Genomic DNA, 13,155 nt, shown 5'->3' with positions numbered 1-13,155 from the left:
GAAGAGTCTAGCGACCAACTCCAAATTTATATGATTGTGTGTATGAGACCGCACAGTGCTCCATATGAGCTCTCACCAAGGCCCTACAAAACTGATGCATCATGTTTTGGTGTTCAATTCCCCTCACAAGTGATCAGATTCTCTTAGCTCCCATTCTTACCTGCTGTATTGGCATATATTGGTCTTTACTGAATCATGCACCAAGGCCCCGAGATCCTTCTACATCTCAAATCTCAGCAATCTCTTGCCATTTAGATAGTATGCTTATTTTCTTTCTCCTGATAAAGTGGACAATCTCCACCTCCCAATATTTTTCTCCATTTGCTCTGTCTTTGCCTATTTACTTTAACCTGTCTGTACCTTGGTCATAAAAAGCAGTGGAAGGGTATTTTTCAGAATGGAGATCTATAGCTAGTGGTATTCTGCAGGGATCAGTGCTGGGACCTCTTTTGTTTGTGGTATATATAAATGATCTGGAGGAAAGTGTGAGTGATCTGATTAATAACAGTACAAATGACACGTAGGTTTGTGGCGTTGCTGGTAGTGCCGGGGATTGTCGGAGAATGCAACAGGATATAGATTGGAGATTTGAGCACAGAAATGGCAGGTGGAGTTTAATCCGGACAAACGCGAGGTAATCCATTTTGGAGGATCAAATGTAGATGTAAATTATACTGTAACAGGCAGAAGTCTTAGGAACATTAACATACAGAGGGATCTGGGCGTGCACATCCACAATTTCCTAAAAGTGGCAATACAGGTAGCCAAGATGATTAAGAAGGCACATGGCATGCTTGCCTTCAGCAGCTGGGGCATTGAGTACAGGATTTGGTAAAGCATTTTGCAGCTATATAAAACCTTGGTTAGGCTGCATTTGGAGTATTACGTGCAGTTCTAGTCGCCACACTACCAGAAGGACGTGGGAGCTTTGGAGAGAGTGCAAAGAAGGTTGACCAGGATGTTGCCTGGTCTTGCGGGTTTGACTATGAGAGGTTAAATAAATTAGAATTGTTTTCACTGGAAAGACGGAGACTGAAGGGAGACATGGTAAAGGACTACAAAATAATGAGAGGCACAGACAGGGTGGATAGTCAGAGGCTTTTTCCAAGGGTGGAAATGTCAATTATGCAGGCCGCAGGCTCAAGGCAAGAGGGGGAAAGTTTCAAGGAGATGTGCAGGGGAAGTTGTTCACGCAGAGAGTAATGGGAGTCTGGAACATGCTAACACAGGAGGTGGTGGACTCAGGAACATTAGCAACATTTATGAGGCATCTGGAAGGGTACACAAGTAGGACAGGGATAGAGGCATGCGGGCCGAGTAAGGGCAAAAGGTTTTTTCTTTTGTTTAGTTAGGGCATAGTGATCGGCAGGGGCTTGGAGGGCCAAAGAGCCTGTTCCTGTGCTGCACCTTCCTTTATTCTTTGTTCTTTATATCCATTTGGAGCCTCCTTATGCCCTCTTTGTATCTTACTCTCCTACTTACCTTTGAGTCATTAGTAAATTTAACAACCATACATTAGGTCCCTTCATTTATATAAATTGTAAAATGTTCAGACGCCAGCACTGATCCATGCAACGCACCACTCATTACATCTTACCAATCAGAAAGAGACCCCTTTGTGCCTACCCTCTGTTTCCTTACAAAGCTAACCAATCTTCTGTTCATGCCAATATGTTACCCCCTGCACCATGAGCTTTTATTTTTCGCAATAAATTTTGATGAGGTATCATCCTTCTGGAAATCTAAATACAGTATATCCAACTCGTTATCCACAGCCTCTGTTACTGCTTCAATGAGCTTCAATAAATTGGTTAAACATCATTGACTCTGCTTGATTACTGTGAATTTTTGCAAGTGCCCTATTATAATAGTCTTTAATATTAGCTTTTTACATTGCTCTTATGACAAATATGGCTTTAGCTTCCCCACTTTCCGTCTTCCTTTATAATAAAGGATTTACATTTGCTTTTTTCCAACCTAATGCAATCTTCCGAAACCTAGTAAATTTTGAAAAATTAATACCAATGCATCAATTATCTCACTAGCCGCCACTTTTAACACCATCGGATGAAGTCCATCAGAACAGAGACCTACTGATTGTAATTTTCCTAGGTTTCCTCCCTCCCAACCCCTGATTTAAAGGTATTCCTGGGATATAATGTGAAGACTGATGCAAAACAGTTTAATTTACCTGCCATTTCCTTATTTTCCAGAATTAATTCACAGACTCACTGTCAATCGAAACTCACTTTGCTATCTCCTTTCTTTTTAAATATCTTATTTAAGCCCGTGTTTAAATTTGAAATACTAGTCTTGGACCCACTGTTCTCTTCCTCAAACTGAATGTTTGGGAAATTCAGAACTGCAGCTATGTGATGCTCGCTCACTGTGAGGTAGAATAAATAACAATAAATTTGATGAATAATTTGGTATCAAACTTTATAGTCCTCTCTACAAATACTACATTGAGAGCATTAAACAGTTCAACGATTATTATTTTGGCTTAATTCATTTTCCATCCGTGACTGATCTTACCATGAATTATGTGACTCTGAGAATGAGGTCAGATAGAGCTCATCTTGTTTACAGCCTCAAATGAGTGATTGTTGCCTTAGAAGCCAAGAATGCAAAGCATAAAGTAGATGACCTGTTTTCACAAGAAGGATTATTTTCTTATGCATTCCTTCCTTTCTTCATTTTTGAGTTCTTTTATGATGGACAACACACAATTAATGCAAATCCAAAATTGGCCTCAAAGAATACCCTCCTTCAAATTTTGATAGTTATTAATGTCAATGCCTGTGTGTGTCCCATGAGTGAAATAAATACAATACCCATCCTCTTTAAAGAGTTGAGAGCTCAATATTTAATGAGTCTTGTTAAAAACAAGACCAATAATGTTGGTTAGAGGATAACATTATTTGTTAGGACACCAATGAAAGCTGTGACTAAGATTAGAGTTGAACAGGAATATTTTGAATAACCTTAACTGTTTGAACTATATATACCACAGCTGCAATAACCTTTCTTCTGCTTTTATAGGTGATTCTTCATTAGGCTAACACATTTGAATTTCTTGATTAAAGTGCTTGAAAATGAAATCCTCAGTGATGCTTTAACTTCCTTTCCCCTGCATGTAACACAATTATTGTGATCTCAAATTGCTAGTTAAACCCGAACTTTTGATAGCAAAATTTGTTGCAATGTACAAATATAATACTACTTCAGACTTCTAATTTTCTTCCTATGGTTCTTCCTGTTTTTCAGGAATTTTGTAATTCCTCCCTTTCTTTATCCAGCTTCCCACGACTCAGGTGTTGAATGTCATTTTCCTCATGAGTGCTAAATATATTTTGTTGCAGTCATATTTTTATATAAATCTTTCACTTAATCCGAACGTATCTGAGCAAAGATTTGTCAAAAGGTTAATATATATTGCATGCTAATGAAAGCCCAGAATGTTAAGGATATTTTGAATTACTTTTAATCTTTTAAAATTGGTTTTATCAGCAAAAGTAGGTTTGTTTTGGCAGCCCAAAGATCCCCTGCCTTCCTCTTAGTGTACATTAGTTAAACCTTTGAGTTGTGAGGAGGTGTAAAGAAACATTGATGCTTATGTTAGGTAATTGTTCAACAGTTTTGTACAAAATAAAGCCCTGTGTAGTGATACTATCGCTTGACTTGTAGCAAATTAAATACAAGATTTTTTTATTACAGCCACGAGACCAAAGTGACAAAAACATTACACGATCAGGTTGACTTGTTGGAACAACATCTAAGGTAGGATTTAACCTGTGCTGAATTGTACTTCCTCTTTTACAAAAAAAATTTGTTCACGATTTGGTGTATCGTCAGCGATATGTTGCAGAATGACTTATCTTTGCATTTTCTTTCCTGTTTCAAAGTATAGCAATAGAATTTTCTCTTTCTGTGTATTTTTTTCACTATTCCCATCTACCTTCATCCTCCAGTTTGAGCATTGTAGTACGATACTGAGCTTAAGAAAGAAGTATGTGATAATAGCCATCTGGGAAGGACAAACATCATTAGAAGCTGGAATCAAGTCCGTGAATTTTTCTTGTTTGCGGAGTCCTAGCAGAAGACGAACACCTCAGTTTCTTTAAAGATGGGGAAGAACAAAATAATGGTAAATCCAGGCAATGAGACCATCCACTCCATTCCACTATGTTGCAAACTGAAACAAATATAAAATTTATAAGTTTGCTATGTCTCAGGCCCAACTATTTAATGTAGGTAAAGTCAAATAGTGAAGGGAGGGCCATGCTCTGCATACTACCTGACAATGAGCCTAGATAGCTTGGTTGCAATGGGGACAGTGGTGGGACCCAGATTGATTTGTTGAGAAGAATTTTTTTTATTCATTTGTGTGACCTGGGCGTTGCTGATTGCAGTAAAAAGTCTGACAACACCAGGTTTTAGTCCAACCTATTTATTTGATAATATACTCACAAGCTTTCGGGGTTCCCCCTTCGTCAGGTGAATGGAGAGTTCTGGCCTCAGACAGAGCATATAAAGCACAGACAGTTTAGAGATTACTGATTAGAATGCGAATCCTTACACCTAACCTGCTGTTCAAGATCTGAAGTGGCTGATAATGTGAGTGGAAGGAGCACTGATCACAGTTTAAAGAGATGTGTATTGTCTCCAGACAGTATAGTGAGTGAGGTTTTGCAAATCCAGGCAAGTCACGGGGGTTACAGATAGTGTGACATGAACCCAAGATCCCTGTTGAGACCGTCCTCATGTGTGCGGAACTTGGCTATTAGTCTCTGTTCAGCGACTCTGCGCTGTCGTGTGTCGTGAAGGCCGCCTTGGAGAATGCTTACCCAAAGGTCAGAGGCTGAATGCCCGTGACCACTGAAGTGTTCGCCAACAGGAAGGGAACAGTCTTGCCTGGTGACTGTCGAGCGATGTTCATTCATCCGTTGTCGTAGCGTCTGCATGGTCTCCCCAATGTACCATGCTTCGGGACATCCTTTCTTGCAACGTATCAGGTAGACAATGTTGGCCGAGTTGCAAGAGTATTTACCATGTACCTGGTGGACGGTATTTTCACGTGTGATGATGGTATCCATGTCGATGATCCGGCATGTCTTGCAGAGGTTGCTGTGGCAGGGTTGTGTGGTATTGTGGTCACTGTTCTCCTGAAGGCTGGGTAGTTTGCTGCGAACAATGGTCTGTTTGAGGTTGTGTGGTTGTCTGAAAGCAAGAAGTGGGGGTGTGGGGATAGCCCTGGCGAGATGTTCGTCTTCATCAATGATATGTTGAAGACTCCGGAGAAGATGTCGTAGCTTCTCCGCTCCGGGGAAGTACTGGACGACGAAGGGTACTCTGTCCACTGTGTCCTGTGTTTGCCTTCTGAGGAGATCGGTGCGGTTTTTCGCTGTGGCGCATCGGAACTGCCGATCTATGAGTCGAGCACCATATCCTGTTCTTATGAGGGCATCTTTCAGGGTCTGGAGGTGTCTGTCACGATCCTCCTCATCTGAGCAAACCCTGTGTATACGGAGGGCTTGTCCATAGGGAATGGCTTCTTTAATATGTTTAGGGTGGAAGCTGGAGAAGTGGAGCATTGTGAGATTGTCTGTGGGCTTGCGGTACAGTGAGGTGCTGAGGTGACCGTCCTTAATGGAGATGCGTGTGTCCAAGAATGCAACTGATTCTGGGGAATAGTCCATGGTGAGTCTGATGGTGGGGTGGAATTTGTTGATATCATCATATAGTTGTTTCAGTGATTGTTCACCATGAGGCCAAAGGAAGAAAATGTCATCGATGTATCTAGTGTACAGCATCGGTTGAAGATTCTGTGCAGTGAAGAAGTCTTGTTCGAACCTGTGCATGAAGATGTTGGCATATTGAGGTGCAAATTTGGTCCCCATGGCTGTTCCATGTGTCTGGATGAAAAACTGGTTGTTGAAGGTGAAGACATTGTGGTCCAGGATAAAGCGGATGAGTTGTAAAATTGCATCTGGAAACTGGCAGTTGTCAGCATTGAGTACTGAGGCAGTCGCAGCAATGCCATCGTTGTGGGGGATGTTGGTGTAGAGTGCTGAGACATCCATTGTGACGAGGAGTGTCCCTGGTTCAACTGCTCCGTGTGTGCTGAGTTTCAGTAGGAAGTCCGTAGTGTCGCGACAAAAGCTGGGGGTTCTTTGTACAATGGGTTTCAGGATGCCCTCGACGTAGCCGTTGCTGATCAATCGTTGCTGATTGGCCAGCATTTATTGCTCATCCCTTGTTGCCCTTGAGAAAAAGGTGGTGAGCTGCTGCCTTGAAATGCTGCAGCTCATGTGCTGTGGGTTAACCCACAATGCCATTAAGGAGAGAATTCCAGGATTTTGACCCAGCAACTGTGAAGGAACAGCAATACATTTCCAAGTCAGGGTGGTGAATGGCTTGGAGGGGGGCTTGCAGGAGATGGTGTCTGCTGCCTTTATTCTTCTAGATGGAAATAATCATGGGTTTAGAAGGTGCTGTCTAAAGACCTTTGGTGAATTTCTGCAGTGCAATTTGTAGGTAGTACACACTGCTGCAACTAAGCGTTTGTGGTGGTGGGAGTGGGAATCCTCGCTGGATTCCAGGGAAGTGCCGGAAGATTGGAAAACGGCTAATGTTACACCGTTGTTTAAAAAGGGTAGCAGGCAAAAGGCAGGGAATTATAGGCCGGTTAGTTTAACGTCTGTTGTAGGTAAAATGCTTGAATCCGTAATCAAGGAGAAAATAGCGAGGCATCTTGAGGAGAATTGTTTGATAGAGCAGACGCAGCACAGTTTCGTTAAGGGGAAGTCGTGTCTGACGAATTTATTGGAATTCTACGAGGATGTGTCTAGTGTGGTGGATAGAGGAGAACCGGTGGATGTGGTGTTTCTTGATTTTCAGAAGGCTTTTGATAAGGTGCCGCACAAGAGGTTGTTACAGAAGGTTAGGGGGCATGGAGTTGGGGGTAGGTTGTCAGCGTGGATAGGGGATTGGCTGTCTAATAGGAGGCAGAGAGTGGGTGTCAATGGGTGCTATTCGGATTGGCGGTTGGTGACTAGCGGAGTGCCCCAGGGATCGGTGCTGGGGCCTCAGCTATTTACCATTTATATAGATGATCTGGAGGAGGGAACCGAGTGTAAGGTGTCGAAATTTGCTGATGACACCAAGATTGGTGGAACGGCAAATTGTGCGGAGGGTGTGGAAAGTCTGCAGAGGGATCTAGATAGGCTGGGCGAATGGGCAAGGAACTGGCAAATGGAATTTAATGTTGGCAAGTGTGAGATTGTCCACTTTGGTAGGAAGGACTACTACTTACATGGCGAAAAGCTGCAGCATGCTACGGTGCAGAGGGACCTCGGGGTCCTTGTGTGTGAGTCGCAAAAACCCAGCCTGCAGGTGGTCAGGAAGGCGAATGGAATGCTGGCCTTCATAGCGAGGGGGATTGAATATAAAAGTAGGGAGGTCTTGCTGCAACTGTCCAGGGCACTGGTGAGGCCGCAGCTGGAGTCCTGTGTGCAGTTTTGGTCGCCGCACATACGCAAGGATATTTTGGCCTTGGAGGGAGTGCAGAGGAGGTTCACTAGGCTGATACTGGAGTTGAGGGGGTTGAGCTATGAGGAGAGGCTGAATAAACTAGGCTTGTACTTGTTAGAGTTTAGAAGGATGAGGGGAGATCTCATTGAGACGTACAAGATGATGAATGGGATGGATAGGATAGAGGTGGAGAGGCTCTTCCCACTCAGAAAGGCCAGTAGGACTAGAGGGTGCAGCCTCAAAATAAGGGGGGGTGGGGGAGCAGTTTAGAACAGAGTTGAGGAGGAACTTCTTCACTCAAAGGGTGGTGAATCTCTGGAATTCTCTGCCCGTTGAAGTGGTGGAGGCTGCCTCGCTAAATATATTTAAGACGCGGGTAGATAGGTTTTTGATAGGCAAGGGGATTAAGGGTTATGGGGAGAAGGCGGGAAAGTGGAACTGAGCCACTTCAGATCAGCCATGATCTTATTGAATGGCGGGGCAGGCTCGAAGGGCTAGATGGCCTACTCCTGCTCCTATTTCTTATGTTTCTTATATGTTTCTTATGAGTGGGTGTTTGTGGATGTGGAGCCAATCAAGTGGGCTGCTTTGTCCTGGATGGTGTCAAAGTTCTCGAGTGTTGTTGGAGCTTCATCCATCCAAGCAAGTATTCTATCACACCAGATGTTTGCACCTATTTTCAACGGCAAGGGCATCTGGGTTTTCATGTCTCCCGATAGACATTAGGAAAGTTAGGTTTTGCAAATGGTTGTCGTTTAAATTGTCTATATAATTTCAAGATAAAATGTATTTGGGAGGGTCGAAAGAAAAATTAATTAGGATTTCTATCTGTATACAAGGCCCAGATGATTCATTCTGCCATGGAGATAGGCTTTGGGATGGAAATAACCCAGAGCAAGCTATTATTTTATTAGTTTACAGCGTTTTTCTTATGATATCCCTGAACGTCAGACAGATATGTCTGCATAAAGAGCCATGAGATAGAGGCAGCGAGTTTCTTTGTTCAGTATGCAAAATATGACTGGGAGCTCACACTCTGATTGAAGAGACCAAATTCTTGAGGATTTGAATGAAGCCAGAAGCTTTGTTAGCTTTGGATAGCGGGAGGAATCACCAGGGTAACTCTAACTCCGAAAGTCAGCTTGACGATTAAAAGTTGTTTGTTTGGAAAAGGAAGAAAGCGCTTGGAAGCTAAGAACCACTTTGGCATAATTCCTGGAAAATGAAGTGTTCACCTAAAAGACAGTCTAAACAACTGTAATATGGAATTTTAAGTCATTTTAAAAGCTAATTAGGGTATCTTTCCTGTGGTTTAGAGTATAAGTTGCCTACTAAATAGCATTTAGACAATATTACCGTTTGTTTGTTACATTACAAGTCTTAAAGCTTAAAATCTTGTTGTCTGGTCCTTCCAGTTAGTCAGTGGAAATTTAATTACCTTTTAAAGGGTTATCAGGTTCTATGGGATTGGTAACTAAACGTGTGCAGTGTGATGCCTCCAACAAACGGATCTATTCCTCCACATCTTTCTTACTATTCAAAAGGGACCATTCCATCTGCAACATCCAGGTCTGCTCCTCCGTAACCCTTAATTCCCACTTACCATTCCATACAAGTGCAGGAGATACAACATCTGCACCTTCGCACCGTCCAGTAACCCAAACACATTCCTCCAAGTGAAACAATTTGCTTGACTTTTTGCAATTTAGTTCACAGTATTGACTGCTCACAATGCAGTTTTCTAGATTGGGGAGAGCAGACACAGAATGTGAAACTGCTGAACACTTCAGTTCAGTCCGCAAGTGTAACCCTGAACTTCTAGTTATAAGATGTCAATTCTCCACCCCACTACCACTTTGAATTCTCTTTCCTCAGCTTCGCGTCTGTTCCGATGAACCTCAGTTCAAGCTTGTAGAACAGTACCTCATTTTTGGGAAAGCATTTTACAACTTTCCGGATTGAACGTTGAGTTCATCAACTTCTGACTTTTATTGTGCAGCAGATGCTGGTAGTAAGTTTATTGTCATTTATAGTTCCACTGGTCTCGTGTTGTTGAAAATGCTGCCAGATGAGGCAAATCGGCCATAGTCATCCAGCGAATTGATACTCTTCATTTTTAGAGCTCAACAGTAATGAATTGTTTTAAAGTTTCAACCGTGTGTGATTATGCATATGACTTGCTAGACTGCCGTTTATCGTCTATCCCTATTTGAGGAAGGAAAAATCAACCATTTTACTGTTAAACAGAAGTCGCATATCAGTCAGACCATGACAATGCCTGTCATAATACAGTTCAGTTGTGGGGTTTCCAGTTTCCTGGAAGCTGAAGAGCCTCTTGCTTGTTGAAACAATGTTTAATAGTCTGTCATTTGTTATCTCTCTGTTCTTGTTCTCTCTGCACGTCTCTTAACTAACTACTCATTTAGATCAATGGAACTGCTCTGTGAAGCACTGTGAAAATAGGGCTGGCCTTCTAGAGGGCAGCAGTCCAATTGCTCTCAAAATCCTTTCGGAGAATCTAGTAACGTGGGGTGCAAACCGAAGAGTTGGGTTTCATTTAGATGATAGTCAATAGTTTTCACAAAATAATGTAGATCTGTGAACAATGAATGGACAGTGCTGCATGGCTGTTAGTGATGATTGGAATCTGCCATGGTCATGGTCCAGAAGCTATGTCCTGAAATGGCAAATGACAGCATAAGCAAAGAAAGGATCAGAGTGCAGAAATTAATACGTAGAGATTTCTCAATTCTTTACACCTCCCCAATTCTCTTAATTTCTCAATTTTGATAAATTAGGGACAGTATTGTTGAAGAAATTTGTTTTTCCGTTTCAAATAAACTGGACCATGCTATCAGAAACAAAATAAATAAATCAACAGATTATCACCACCTTGTGAGAGTATATTAAACAGGCTTGCTTTGTGAAACTGTTGATTGCAAAATTCCTTTGAAGTTATTCCCTGTTTCTGGCAGAGAGTATCTGTCTTGATTGTTGATATTTTTTAAAAGATTGCACATTTGTTTTATTAATATTGTATACATTTTGTACCACTGTGAATGTGGTGACCTTAGCACTGCAAGTTTGGTGAGTATCAAAATCCTATTGGAGAATGCGGATCGAAACCCATCATTTGCCTTATGTTATCAACCCAAATCTTTCAGTTTCCTGATCATTGGGCATGAAACATAGAATCCAACATGAGACGGAACCCGGTGGAAGTCCTGACTGACTGATCTTTGTGGGAATTGCGTGGAAAGTTTGACTTTATAATGGGGGACTCCCTTGCTCTCTGGCACTCTCACTAAGGTCTCGAGATCTAAATCTGAGTTAGAGTCAAAAAATTCAACTGTAGTAGGAAAGGTTATAGGAGGTTGGTCACAGATCAGGGTCCATATGCTGTGTCTTGAAATGGCAGGCATTTTCAACCGAACCTCTGACTAAACACCCCCCAACCATCCTCACGATTGTCCACGTACCAAGCACACTAGTCTCCTCCCTATTCCCTTGCCTTTCTATTCGTTTAAGATATGATGCATTTGTAACTGTATCCAGTTTTGATGGTGATTTAAAGTTTATCAGTCGCAAATAGGCTTATATTAACAATGAAATGAAGTTACTGTGAAAATGCCCTAGTCGCTCCACTCAGGCACCTGTTCAGATACACTGAGGGAGGTTTGGCATAGACAATGCACTTAACCGGCACATCTTTTGGACTGTGGGAGGAAACAGAGAGACAGGGAGAATGTGCGCAGCTGGTGACCCAAGCTCGGAATCGAACACGGGTCCCTGGCACTAGGAGTTCACCTGAAGAACGAACTTGAGGCTCTGAAAGCTAGTGCTACCAAATAAACATGTTGGACTTTAACCTGATGTTGTGAGACTTCTTACTGTGCTATGAGAAAAAGTGATTGCCACTGTGCTGCTCCAGTCATCAATGTGAATTATTAACTCTATTTCTCTTTCTGCAGATTCTACTAGACCTGATAAACTTTACTGGCATTTTTTGTTTTGATTTCCCATTTAGCTAACTCAAGTGCAGATCATAGTTATTAGCATAAATTGATCTCATTATTAAAGTAAAAAAACATTTCGTTTTTATAGGGTCCATTGCACGCTACAGAACTGATGCAACTTTCAGTTAAAATGCTGAGTTTGTGCTCACTGCACTGCACTGGACAATGTTGATTTCCAGTTTATAAAGTCAGAGTTGTCCCTTGTTTCTTTCTGAGGAAAGAATAATTCTGTCATCAATCTTCATTTTTAGTGACTTCTGTATAATGTACCGTGGTTTTAACAGAATATAATTCTCTTTTAGAGTTTCCTTTCCTTTCATCCTTTCCATTATAATATAAATATCACCTCGGCATAATACTCCCTAATAAGTATTGACATAGAATTTGGTTATTATAGCTGTTGATGTAAAAGCAACACTCAAATATATGACATAAGAAGGAAGTATATGTCATGAGCAATGCATGTAACATTTTGTCGAACTGTAATCTGCAGTGATACAGAATGAAACATTGCTGCATAAAATATATTTTCTGATAAAATTAGCACAATGGAATTCAGATACAAGTCAATCTAAAACAGTTAGCTCTTGAAGATCTTGAGTATTTCCTAGCCTCTGCTTGGCCTTTTTGGAAGATGATAAACTTCCTATCAAAAACCTATGCTTTGCAGGTGATTGAGCCATTGATTGTTGAGCCAGAGATAATTGATAAATTATTTTGCAAAATGTTTTACAGATGAAAAGATGTTCTTTAAGCATAGAAACACACCCATAATACATGATGACTTCTGGAACACATTAAGTCTCTGAGACATTGCTTTATGTCACAGTGAATAGCTGTGCCAGTCTCTGCATTTGATATTAATGTGTGTGAGTTCATTTAAACGCCACATGGTTGCTTCTGTTGAGGTCAGCCCTTCACCATCATTCATTTGAGATGCGTGCACATATTAAGGTGTACAATAAATATTTGGATTGATTGTTTGCTTGTGTCATACTATTTTAAGTTTGTCTTTAACAAAAATTGAGTGGGAGCATGAAGTGTGAGCATGGTAGGCAAACAGTGGGTATGACTGTAGCAAGGAGAACAGTTGTGGGGAAGAACAGAGCTGGGGGCCAGAAGTGGAAGGGCAGAAATGCTGAAATAGATGTTATTGGGACAGTGGAGGGATTTGGAGTGGGGGAGAGGGATGGGGCAGGGCAGGAGGTGGTGCAGAAGTGTAGATTGTAGAAAGGAGAGTGGTATGTTGGACAGAATCTACAGTGCTGGGAAGGAGTAGGCATCTGAATGAATTGCTATTGGAGTAACCCAACAGCCCACAATTGATGGGGTAGAAGATGGAGCAGGGCAGGCTAATTAAAACTGCTGTGGCTGATGTCAGAAGTGCCAGAGGGAAACAGGAGTAGTTTTGTCCATACATAGATATTTCAAACATTCAGTTTGAAATGCCTCTCTGGATGTTACTATCTTTTTTTGTGTTGAAGCTTAGGAAATGTCTTAATTTGTATTATTTGTGGGATTGATTCATGTTCTGATGGTACACAAATATAATGGATATGAGGCAAAATTTGAAATTCATATGTTGCAGGCTGCAGTGCTAATATTT

The 13,155-nt window shown here is 41.6% G+C and overlaps 1 protein-coding gene across 1 annotated transcript in view; it reads left to right on the top strand.

Annotated features, from left to right (window-relative positions):
- nbas (NBAS subunit of NRZ tethering complex) overlaps positions 1 to 13,155 on the top strand; it is a 240,443-nt gene that overhangs the window by 81,220 nt on the left and 146,068 nt on the right. Inside the window, exon 27 of the mRNA XM_080192176.1 lies at positions 3,718 to 3,780. Within this exon, the coding sequence (XP_080048302.1) occupies positions 3,718 to 3,780 (63 nt within the window). The remainder of the gene's footprint in view (positions 1 to 3,717; positions 3,781 to 13,155) is intronic.

This window comes from Carcharhinus amblyrhynchos, chromosome 7 (genome assembly GCF_965287045.1).
Source record: "Carcharhinus amblyrhynchos chromosome 7, sCarAmb.v2.hapA, whole genome shotgun sequence".
NCBI lineage: Eukaryota > Metazoa > Chordata > Chondrichthyes > Carcharhiniformes > Carcharhinidae > Carcharhinus > Carcharhinus amblyrhynchos.
Note: the sequence above shows the minus strand (reverse complement) of the source record. Positions and strands in the feature narration are given on the sequence as shown.